The following is a 12,744-nucleotide window of genomic DNA, read 5'->3' on the forward strand; positions in this document are numbered from 1 at the left end:
TTCACTTTTGCTAACTTAAAATGAATGCAATGCCAACGCTAGAGACTGCTGGACATGCCTTGCAAGTGTGTTTTGGGTTTGATATTCTGAACCTTTGACTTTATTGCGCATGGAACAGCACGCTGGATTTAAACTGGAGCACTGCCAGTCTTCAGAGGGCTATGACTGGAGGTGACAATCAGAGAGCACGAATGCGAAGGAGAGCCACTGAGCTTTTAGAAAGGAATAGGAGTAGTATTGTAAAAGTGTAACCAGTGATACTTTTGAGAAAACATAAATTTCAAAAGTGACAGCACCAGTTATTTTGTTAAAATGAAGTTCGACCTGTTTCATTGTTAATTAAAAATTGTTTACAGTTGTCTACGAACTGGAACTCAACCAAAACTGGTGAACTATTTCAGATTCTCACCACTTGTAAAAACTGTAATTCAGTGCAGAAGGGGCACCAAATTTTTAATGTCTCTTTTTTTCATTGCTCCAAGAGAGTTTAAGTGGTGCAAAAGACTGAGCCTGCAAACCGATTCATACCGAACGTCCCTGTTCTTTAAGGGTTTGAAAGAAACTCAACAGTGTTTCATCTCGCTGAACAATAACAGTGATGTGATCAAACTCAAACAAACCACAACATGCTGTAGTCTGAAGAGGCGTTTGGCACAGCAGCATATTCAAATCCCCTGGAAGAGCAAAAACAGATCTGAGACAAGACATCTCATTATGGTAGCCGTTGAGATGTAACCATGGGTATAGACGGCACATAGAGCGTGCGACTTCTGTATGCCTGGGGCTGCTCAGGTGCTGAACTGTGCAGGAGCACGACCCCTGCTGTAAACAAGAAGTGACACAGCAGCTGTGTCGCAAGGGCTGGGGGGGGTCTGTACAGCCACAATGTCAAATAAGATAAGGCTGCCACCTGGTGACACAACAGGGAATGAAAAGTCCAAAATGTATGAAATTGTACGTTTGTATCTTCTCAACATTTAACTGTCAAACATGCAGCATGGACAACAGTTTTCTTTCAAGATGTGCTCCATTTAAACAAATGTAATAGTTTTTTCAGGTGTTTTGAGGTGTAAAAGTAGTACTGCCTACTGTACTGTATATGCCTTGTGAGCTTCAATACAGTATAGTGTTGAGTGCAAGTATAGTACGTGTTAATAGTTACTTTCCATTAGATTTAATTTACATGGTTTCCTTCTTTTTGTATACTGCACTATGTATATGCTTTGCTATCAACTTCAGTATTTCACATTATTTCACTGCTTCATTTGTCTTTGAGCTATCCTAGAGTACGACCGTGGGCAGAAATTAATGTTGAAGGTAGCCACATCAACAATGAAATAGATCTCATTCTGAAGTTAATGTTCACATGATTCCAAGACGGTGAATAGAACAACCTTCAATGGATCATTCTAATGAGCAGCAAAACAGGTACAGCAATTCGTAGTAAATACGTGCTGGAAATAATTTGCATATGTGTCTTCATTTGGCAAAAACAAAAACGTTTTTTCAAAAAGCATGGCTGGGATGCCAGAACTTAGTAAGACATTTTTAATGCAAACAGCAACAGAAACCAGCTTGTTACATTTGTTACAGGCTTGTTACAGGAACAAATTATCTACCATAACAGTGATGTATTTTTTAATGCTAATTATGCTCTAAGTGACCTGGATCAGCTAGTTACTCTCTTAATTGAATTGATTGAATATCTACTCCCAGTTTTTTTAGGTGCTGCTGATTTAAGAAGCCCTGGAGAACCTGCGGACACTCTGGCTCTCCACGACCAGCACTCCTGATCTGTAAATCATTCCATGTATCTATCGATTCTCTTTCTTTGCTCTTATTTTATTTATGCAAGAGGTTCAGTGTGAATAGGATTCTTCATAGGACTTTGCATTGGGGTTCTTGTGCACGTAGTTATCGATGATCAGAATCTGGCTCTTCACCTTGGCTGTCCAGTCCTCCTCGATATATTTGTGGTAAGGGTCGTCGGAGTGCTCCCTTCTCTTGGACTTCACAGTGCTCACCAGGATGGCCACGATAATGAAGGCGAACATTCCGATCATCACCATCAGGTACCAGATGACGTTGTCGAAGTTCTCCTCTGCCAAGATCTTGTCCAGGGCCTTGGCAGCATGGGTCTGATTCCTGCTCCAGCTGTTCAGAACCTTTGTCAGGGAGTCCTCCAGGCTCTTGGTGAGGTTGGCAATGGCTGCCATCGCCAGAGGCCGAACTGGGAACATGTGATCGAGAATGTGAATGCAAAAGCAATAGAATCTGTGCTGAATATGGGGGTGCCTGGCCCTGCTCCCACAGGGCTGACCTAGGTTGACAGGTTTCATCCATCTGGGATCAAAGTGAAGATGAGCAAAGTACGTTCTGCAATTTGGTAATCAAGGGTTCAGGCAGAATAGAGACCTGGAGAGTGCAGCTACTGAGGAGCTGAGCTAAACACTGAAATTATTAACTGAGAGATGTTGTTAAAAATAGATATTTAAACTCACCTTCGTACTTATAGTGTAATCTGGCCAATCAGCCCTCACAACAGGGCTACTCCACCTGTGGTCCTGCTTATACACAGATAAGGAAAATTCTGCGACAGCCAGCTAGACTCTTCTTTTACAGGTACAAGTAATAGGTTTATTCCGTGCTGAAAAAAAGAAGAAAGAAAACACAACATTTCGGCCGTGGAGCCTTCTTCAGAATGCAGAGCAATGGAAACATCTCTTCATTTAATTTAAAGTATATATCGTCATCACATCACTTAACATCGCTTTCAATTGCCACTTTTCCAATTCAGGGTCATGGTGGCCCAGTGCCTGTCACAGGAAGCACTGGACTCAAGGTGGAATACTCCCTGGACAGGATTGCCAATTTAATAATTAATAATTGCTTACACTTACATAGCGCTTTTCTGGACACTCCACTCAAAGTGCTTTACAGGTAATGGGGACTCCCCTCCACCACCACCAATGTGCAGCATCCACCTGGATGATGCAACGGCAGCCATAATGCACCAGAACGCTCACCACACATCAGCAAATAAAGTATACATTATATCGTGAAGCAGTGAACAAGTTTATACAGTATGAGAGGGCAGTTGGTGGCGGAGACTCTTAGGAACTACATTCAGCAGAAGTCAATGTGGACTGATCTGCAGTCCTTGGCCACCTGACCATCTGGTGGAAGACAATTGGTTGGGTGACATTTAAAGCCAGGAAGCTGTGGCTTCCAAGGTTCCGCTGGAGTTTCCTGGCTAAAAAGCTGGAAGAGCTTCTGTTATGTGACTAGTGAGGAGCTTGTTAGTTTTGGTCCGCTCGAGGGGATGTGTAGACCTACAGACAAACCTGAGTACCAAGTGATGTCCATCTAAGTCACCCGGTCAAGACTCCCACTCACCATCAGAAGGGCACTCCTATTTTTTTTATCTTCCCAGGGGTTGCAAAAATGACATTAGGGGACCTTCTGGTGGCAGCACTAGAAACAGTACAAGGCAATCCTCACACTCCTGTACAGATTCTGGACAGTGTGTGTTGCTGCTCCACCATCACTGCTAAGTATTCATTGTCTTAGGATTTGTGCTCACTGTGTTAACTTTGAACTTGTGAATTAATAATTCATGACTAAGCTCATTCAGGATACAGTCAAGCTAATGTACACATACTGTTTAAATATCTTTTAAATCATAGCCTTTCCAGACTTAGTCTATATCCTGTATTTTATGTCATGCACAAACTGTTTGTGATATCTGTAGACTCCTCTTTCCTGTGCTAGAGAACCATTCCTGTTAAAAATCTTAGAAAAGCTATTTTCACAGATGAAGACAAAAACATTATGTTGCATCAAGCTTTCAAAAACAGCTTTGTGAGGAATTATAATAATTCATACATCCCTGGGAATGCAGAGAAACCAAAGGGGTTTAAAAGTACATTCAAACTAGAATACAAGAAAAAAGGTGAGCCAATGCCTTTGCTATTTACATTATTGCTTAATCAACATCAGAATGACAACTTAACAGACATGCATGAAGTTCATAGGTTGCATTGTATTATTATTCTCTTTACAGGTGTCTATTTAGGAGGTCCACTTCAACCTCTCAGCAGTAGTAACTTTTTATTTATAATACCAGTTACAGAAGCTTTTTAGTAAGAAACACCCACAAAAAGATGATAAAGATGATACCGAAAACAAATTAACACATGATTTTCTTAAAGCACTCTTGAGCCCTGTCTTCAAACAGAGGGACATGGTTAAACTTCAATACAAATACAAGTCAATGATATAGACAGGCTTCCAATAGGGACCAGGAACTCTAAAAACACACCATTTTAATACAAGCCCCCTAGTTATTTCAAAAATACAATCATTCAACAGGAAAACAATCAATGAACTCAAGACAGAATATGTTAAAAAGCCACTTTGGTGGCCCCTAGTAGCAGCCCTGTTGTTAACACACCCCTTCAGTACCAGTCTAGGGGCACTCGGCGACAAGGTAGACTAATGGTTTTAGTAGACTTCAAACAATTTCACTGTGATTAATTTAGCAAGTGACTTGATATATTAATTAGCCCAGAGATTATTTGGGAACAATCTTACAACTCTTCATCCCTAAAGAAAACAGCATTCTCTTAACTGAACAGAAAACCCATCAACGTCTCATGTGTTCTCAACCTTTAGAGGTAAATAACCAACTCTCCAGGTGTCTGTTTAAAATAATGGGCAATTCAGTCACCATTCATTATAAATCTTAACAATATTACCAGTTACTTGCATGCCTTCAGAAATCAGGACATACATCTAGCAAATTCCTGAATAATCCCTGAATATGAAATTTGTAGCTATTATTTCCACATATACTCTTTTTATTTAATTTTATGGTCATGTTTTCTGGGATGGAAATACATTTGTACACAGTAGGTTTCCAAGTTTATAATTAACTGGATCTGTATCCAGTCTGTAAATACTGCCATACCACTGAAGCACTGAAAGCACCTTACCACACAAAAGCCTGACCTTGAGGTAGTTACAGTCACTGAGGAATGACTGTAAACCGTTATTGTTTGCTTCTTGTCTTTTGTTTCAGAAGAAACTGAAAGAGGATAAAGACATAAAAATTAACTGTTTTTAAGCACATGCAGTACAATGATTCAGGAAATATTAGTCGTACTTTTTAGTATTAAAGTTCTGACTGCTGTTTTAGTGCAACACTCACTTTTTTCCATTTATTGCATTTAAATAGGACTGTGCAATCTCTGATTTTATATTTCACTGACAAAAACAATTTGTTTGAAAGGTGAAACCACTCTGCAAATACAATATTAGAGCATAGACAGTGCAGACTTCACTAAGTTGTATTTTTTAAGTTCAAAGACATCAAGAGATATTATCCCAAACTTCAGACACCGAATTTCGATATAGGTCGCCTGTAAGTGTCACTGACTGTGAGCTGTTCTTTCCCAGCCGAACGCTGAATATAGCACTCAGAAGTATTTATTGAAAATATCTGTTATTCAACTTACTCTGTCAGTGAAAGAACCAGGAATCACAGCCAGTCTGCCTTGAAGACTTGGTGTAAAATGAGTAGTTATTCTTTGACCAGTTACCGAAAAACGTTAGAAAAAACACTCCCCTCAGATTATTTGTTCTGTTTTTTTTGGTATTTAATTTAATCTTGTGTTTGTTCAAATACCAAATAGAACGATAAAAAGTAGTGTTATCTGACTCTGAATTCTTCCTCTCCATCACCCCCACCTCCTCGTCTGGGCTAGGGAGGGAGTTAGTAACTTTGTATAAAGCAAAATTGGCACCAATGCATTTTTCAAGGTTGTCTGTAGGATCTCTGTTCAGCTGACTCGCTGAGCATGAAATGCATTGCTTTGAACAGAAAAAAGTGTGGTGCTGCAACAGATATTGAATGATCTAAGCGGAATTGATTTTCTTAAGTTACTAAAATAATTTAAGAAATTCCAAACTAAATCTATGTACTGACTCAGCAATAAAGACAGCCCCAAGCTGTCTTTCTATTTCCATCTTAAATGTCATAAAATTATTTACGGCAACATATGAATGTGTGGGTTGGAGACACACTGGAAAGATTCCTTGTAAAACAAAAGCTACTTACTACAGCCTTCCACCCATTTTCCATAACCTCTTGGTCATGGAGACCCGGATGAACTAAAGTCAGGTCACTACTGGGCCATATGTATACTGACTTTGGACACACATTCTTTGTCAGAATGTTTATCTGTATTATCTGTTAGCTGTGGGACATAAAATTGACTATAATTGATTACCACACCTAATCCTTTTCTTGAGTAGTATCACTTGATGTTTAAAGCTATTATACTTTCTCCAATTATTATCTGTATTGTGTCATTAAGTTAGGGTCTGTCTATAGAAGGAACACATGCCATTTCCATTAATTCAGTTCTATAATGAATTCTATTCAGATTACACTGCAGGCAATTTACACCAGAAATCTGTCTTTAAGGGATTAAACTATGAATATGAAAAAGTGCAGTAGTTTAAGAAATTGGATTAAATTCAGTCTGCTCTCCTTGGCTGATCCTCTGTGTTACATTGTAATCTTCATTACAAGCCATAAAAAGAGAGCTTTAATTTAACCACAGCCATTTTCACCTGGACTTATTTTACATTGATGGCTTCATAAAGTCTAATGACCTGATTATTTTTAATTCCTTAACTAACAAAAACATCCCATAAATGATTGCATTAAGAAAAGGAGAACACAAGTCAGACAAAAATCAGAAACACCTGAGCTGTTAAGGACCAGCAAATCCTGTTTGCTCACAGTACAGCCAGTGGTTGTACTGGATACTACCTCCAGACTCAGGGCTTATGATGATATTTTTTCATTTACAAACCTTTAAGCAATGGAGGAGCGAGACACAATTAGAAAAACCTGCTGGGCTGTGATTCTCAGTGGCCATCACTGCAGTAGAAGACCACTGACGTTGTTGAGAGACTCCATTAATGACCAACAGCTTCCACTAGATGGCAAAACAGAGCTAATCAAGACTTTTCTACGCATTTTGACATGATAAAGATTCTCTCAGAATTCGACTACTTTGCATAGGAATCTATTTGGAATTCTATTGTTAAATTGAACACTAATTCATTATGCTTCTTATATGTACTTGATGTAGTTTTTATTTTGTTCTGTATATAATTGCTCTTAAAATGTTAAAAAACGTTGGGTAGTGCAGTGGTTAGTTCTGGGGCCCTGGGTTCGGGGTTCCTGCGGGTGCTCCAGTCTCGTGCCATTGTCTACAGACATTCTGGTAGGTTAATTGGCTTCTGTAACATTGACGCTAGCGTGAGTGTGTGCGTGTTTGTGTCTGTTTGTGACCTGTGATAAACTGCAATGGATATTTCAATAATCCACAGCTAACGGAAGTGATGTGATGAAAAAAATGTGTACTTTTATTATGACTAGAGATAATTGCCATTCGGTAGAGAATTCCAAGAGACTCTGTTTCCCTGTTGTATTATAGATTAGTTTCTTATTTATGCCATACATATAATTAAGCCCCACCTTTGTTTCCACTACAAACAGAACATACATGGTTACTGTATTAACAGTAACATCAGACACAAATCACTGATATTATTGCAGGAGATTATTATAGTATAACTGGATGTAAACTACTATAATTACTAGAAAAAATATAATTACTTAGGGTTCCTATCTGTTGATTACTACATCCAACACATTAGCAAATTAATCAACGGATTGCTTTAGATCAGGTGTTGTTAACTCTGCTCCTAAGGGTCCAGAATCTAGCACATTTTTCCCTGTTGTAGGCAGGTTAAAAGAAACCAAATCACAAGGTTTGTAGCAAAAGAAAACTACTGTTGTGCTTCAACGCACTTTAAGTTTCCATACAGAAAAAAACAAAGTCTTCTCCGCTCTCTCCCCCACAGTCAGCTCCTCAGGGTGCTACCTTAGTGACTACTGCAGGGAGTGTGTTTATCTAGGGAGCTCCACAGCTGTCTGTGGCCACAGCAGTACATAGAGACAGCTGCAACCTCTCAGATGACCATGGCCTATTACCCTCTCCTTAAGGTGGAAGAGTGCTTTTGGAGAATTATAAATTTCATCCAAGTAGGGTCTAATTGGACCACTACATCCCAACTCTTACAGCTTAAGCTGTGGATGATTTAAAAGAGACATATTGTGAAAGAGCGGGTGAACTTAACATATACTATCTTCCAAAGGATCCTAAATGTTAAATTATTAGATATTATCTTTATAACATATGAAGTATAGAATTCTTAGGAATAAGTTACTGTATTTATATATAAATTAACCATAATCTTTTCAAAACATCAGGCAAGAAACATTTTGTATTTCCGCGATATTTGGATCACACTGGGCACAAATATGCGAAGAAATTGTCTTGTTTCTTGGTTTTGGCAGTTATCTCCTCATCTGGGGTCTGGTGCACAAGTCCACTCCTTCCAGGTTTTCGCATTTGACTGGACTCAATTCCACAAATCTGGCAAGAGATTCTTTCACATCTGTCTGCCCACGCCATGCCAAACATCCTCCTTTTTTGACTGGACTCCAGCAGTCTATGAGGGAGTCCGGGAAGAAGAGCACTTCTTTTCATGACAACTACAGTCAAAGTAGTTCAAAGGAATTCTTTGATTGATTGATGAAGTGCTGTGAAAACATTTGCCTACATAGAAAAGCACATATTTGTAATAGTTTGCTGTTGCTTTTGTTCTACTCTAAATTAAGCCAGTATCATGAAAGGCATTGTATTAAATAAGATGATGATTAAAAGGTTCTTTTGGCATTTATATACTTTTTGAAATGTTTGCCATGTTTTTTTCATTATTTTTACTTTTTATCAAATTAAATCATAGCTCAGTGTTGAGGCTTTCAGCTGACAAATTCCCAGGATAAATGATTTTTTTAAATTTGTTTCTCAACATTCTGGAGATATGTTAATAATTTCAGGTTTGGTGAAATTTCCATTTCACTCAGAATTAGAGTATATTCACCTGCAACTGCATTATATTAGATGTTTACAGTAGCTATTGCATTAGAATTATATCTGCTCTGCTTTGAATGCAGACATTGATGGGCATAACTGCCTCCTAGTACAAGGTGTGTTTTTAGAATCAAACCATATCCAATGTGTTGACTAGTGCTGGACTTACATGCTGTTTATTATTACTGGTTTGTTTGTTTCACATTTTATCTGACGTGACTTACTGTTTATGCAGCAGGACTTGTTAGTGGAGCAGTGGAATGAAGTACCTCAGTCGAGGGTACAACAGGTTTAAACCCGATGAGCATTTAACTAGACAACCTTCCAGGTAAGAGTCCAAAACACTATGTACTCCTCTGAAATGTACTAGTCCCTAACTACTGTATAATGACAAAGAATGTTAAGAACAGCAAGTGTCTGTAGTGTTGCTGTCATGTTTTGTTGAGTTGTTGTTAACCTTATAAGCAGGGTTTTGATGGTCAAGTGATAGTCTTCTTGTTTACCATTAGGGAGGCCCAGTTCAATTGGCAAAAGTATTGTCACACTTTTCAAACGAGACAGATAGGCTGAATGGCCTTCTCTCAGTTATAACCATTCATATGCTTTTCATGTCAGGATCTGCTTGGTAGGTGGGGATGCCAGGATGTTAGCTTGGTGCTGGATCTCGCATGACCCACCACCCCATGTGTTTTTCCCCCCAGTCTTTTCTCGCATTTGAGTTGCACTCAAAACACTTTCTGCCAGCTTGTTCCCTTTCCAGGAAGAGCTTGGGAAGCAGGAGATGCTTAGGACTGAGGTGCTTGTGGTGAACTCAAAGGCTCAATAGGCCAGGACTATAACATCACGTGCCAACTATTTTGATCTGTACCTGATCTTGAGTGAACAGAGGGTACAGAAGAAATTTCGGAATGCTCATACTCTGTATTTGGAAACCTCTGAACACAAGGTGGGGGAGCTGGAGAACTGCTCTGGAAACAACAACATCCACATAATAGGTCTGCCAAAGGTTAGGCAATGTGACGATCCAGCCAGATACTGTGAAGCAAACAAACCCTATGGGGTTTCCAAGCTTTGCATAGCAGGCCTGGTGTATGGAAGGGGCAGACAGAATATGTGGAGGTCACTCTTCAAGAGGTGGCAACAGGCCCTGAGTATTGATTTTCAAACTTCTCCAGTATACAGATAGACATTTGCTTTTGAAAGAAAACAAGCAATCTCACCCCATTGCTCAACAGGGAGATCTGTGCTGTTTTTATAGCAAAGGTCCAGCAGACATGCACATTTGTGGCAGTGGGAAAATCGCTGTAAGTACTGGAGCATCCAGTCTTTTCTGATAGTCCACGTGGGCAGACAGCATGTTTACTGTAATGCAGAAAGAAAATCTGAAGGGCTCACTTTGACAAATTACATAATAATATTCCTATTTTCAAGGACACCGATGTTTTGACATTACATAGAACCAGAGATAGGGATGTCAGCACATTTTTACCTATACCTTGTCATTCAGGGTGAAACCCTTGAATTTGCCTAGATGTGTTTTTCTCTTTTGCCAGACATGTAGTTTAACATGTTTTTGAGACCTGTTTTTTTTTCTTTCTCTCTGTCGGTTGATTACAAAACTGAGGAGGTGTGTGACAGGCCTACCTCAGCTCACTGAGCACATGGACTAGCCATGATGGAAGGAAAACCATCATGTGAATGCAAATGAGAATTTATTTAAACCAAGTTCTATACCAGTCACAGCCTACATGACTCTCAGCTTCATCAATTATCCAATTAACTAAGTAATTCACCACACATGTACCTATATGCAGGTGATAGAGGCCTGAACAAACTCTAGTGGCAGGTCAGCTGAAACTAATATGCTCACAGTTGCTGGCCTGCCACAAGCAGTGTATCAGTATATTTTTTTGTTATTTTGTTATATATATTTTTTGTTTCACATAAAATTCTTGTTATTTGTATTCCTGAAACAGCAAGTGGGGTGGAAATTGGTGTTTTGACTTGTTATGAAGATGTCATGAAAGTATAAAGTAAGTATCAACAAAAAAGTAAGATTCAACAAAAGAGAGGAAGGGAGAAGTTATTATTAGTTGGGGTCCCTTCTTTGTTGTTCAGGAAGGGGTGGTAAACTGTTAAGGAGCAAGGTTAAGGATATAATTTCTATCACTGTTATTTTATCTCTCTTTTCTCAAATAGCAGCTGTTCTATAAACAGTATTAATTGAATACATTTGTCTTTAACTTTGTACAGTAGGTGGTCTCAGGTGTAAAACTGTTTTTTTCTTATAACATACAGTATGTGTTAGCTGTCTGGATTTCTTACAAAAATATATTGTCATGATACAGGAGTCTCACTTGAAACAACTAGATGTTTCTAAATGTGTTTTATATTACTCAGTGACAGCCTTCCCTTTCTTCAGTGGACAAAACAGATTTCTATACTTCAGTCAGTGTGATAAACTAGGGAGACTTCAGGTTAAAAAAATGCTTACATTTCAGCCTGTCCTTTCAACATGTTAACCAGATTTTTCTAATCTCCTGGTCAGATCCTTGGACATCAGTTAATTTAAGGTATTTCTTGGCACAGATATGGATGAATGAAAATGCCCGTTCTGTGGCTTCTATAGCTTTAAGAAACATTTTTTGTGATATGGTAGGTTTATGTCATGTGTTTAAACCTTCAGCCGAAGAATTTACTTTTTTAAAAAAAAGCTAAAAGTATTTTGTGATGAATCTTCAAATGCCCACTGTTGACATTTTGATACCACACTGTTACCAAAATTCAAATGCAGCTTCAAGTAAAATTGGAGGAGATTCTTGGTTTGAACTGTACTTGGTCATTGACCCTTTTTCTTTTCTAGATAATGAGGAACAAGTAATAGGTTTATTCCATGTTGAAAAAAAGAAGAGAGAAAACACAACATTTCGGCCGTGGAACCTTCTTCAGGTGTGCGGAAGGCTCCATGGCCGAAACATTGTGTTTTCTCTCTTCTTTTTTTCAACATGGAATAAACCTATTACTTGTTCCTTTGCAGCCTACGCATGCCGACGCTGCTACCCACCTTTTCTTGATAATGTTAAACAATTGTTTCTGATGAAGGTGAAATTTATTACTTTGACATTTTGCCTTGAGACTCTACAGTAATGAATGCTTTAAATATTTTTGATGTTACTGATGAATACCTGCATACAGTATAAACTCCATCTTTCTCTGTTTTTTATCCAAATTGTACAGTTTGGATATTAAATTTGAGATATCTCTTACTGCACCCACTGGTCTGAAGGCTACCATATCACCATCTGAGCAAAAGATTGCAGTAGAGGGCATGACAAAGGGTAAATCACAAAAAAACAAGCAAAATATTAACAACAAGGAAATGAGACACATTAGTGTGATAAAGGGAGATACAATGCAGGGAGGTTTAAATAGTTAAAAAAATGAATGCATACATAATTTACACCAAATCAGCCCCAAACAAAACTTTGCAAATCAAACAGTCACACTGTAGCTTCACTGACATCATCTAGGTTTACTTATGAACAAGTAATAGGTTTATTCCATGCTGAAAAAAAGAAGAGAGAAAACACAACATTTCGGCAGTGGAACCTTCTTCAGGTGTGAGGAAGGCTCCATGGCCGAAACGTTGTGTTCTCTGTCTTCTTTTTTTCAGCATGGAATAAACCTATTACTTGTTCCTTTGCAGCCTACGCATGCTGACGCAGCT

At 38.7% G+C, this 12,744-nt stretch overlaps 1 protein-coding gene across 4 annotated transcripts; it reads right to left on the bottom strand.

The window, feature by feature from the left end:
- Positions 1–1,534: 1,534 nt before the first annotated feature.
- LOC102683343 (potassium voltage-gated channel subfamily E member 2) lies at positions 1,535–5,637 on the bottom strand. Of its 4 annotated transcripts, XM_069179123.1 has the most exons (5): positions 5,517–5,637; positions 4,995–5,086; positions 2,901–2,984; positions 2,502–2,647; positions 1,535–2,230 (listed from the first exon to the last, which is right to left on the bottom strand). In XM_069179123.1, exon 5 carries the CDS (start codon positions 2,214–2,216, stop codon positions 1,860–1,862), a length of 357 nt encoding a protein of 118 aa, XP_069035224.1. In that variant the 5' UTR covers positions 2,217–2,230; positions 2,502–2,647; positions 2,901–2,984; positions 4,995–5,086; positions 5,517–5,637; the 3' UTR covers positions 1,535–1,859. The 4 variants fall into 4 exon arrangements, with proteins under 4 accessions (XP_069035224.1, XP_015219204.1, XP_015219203.1 ...); XM_015363718.2 differs by lacking the exon at positions 2,901–2,984 and having other exon boundaries at positions 5,011–5,086; XM_015363717.2 differs by lacking the exon at positions 2,901–2,984.
- Between the last annotated feature and the right edge of the window lie 7,107 nt (positions 5,638–12,744).

This window comes from Lepisosteus oculatus, chromosome 15 (genome assembly GCF_040954835.1).
Source record: "Lepisosteus oculatus isolate fLepOcu1 chromosome 15, fLepOcu1.hap2, whole genome shotgun sequence".
Taxonomy (NCBI): domain Eukaryota; kingdom Metazoa; phylum Chordata; class Actinopteri; order Semionotiformes; family Lepisosteidae; genus Lepisosteus; species Lepisosteus oculatus.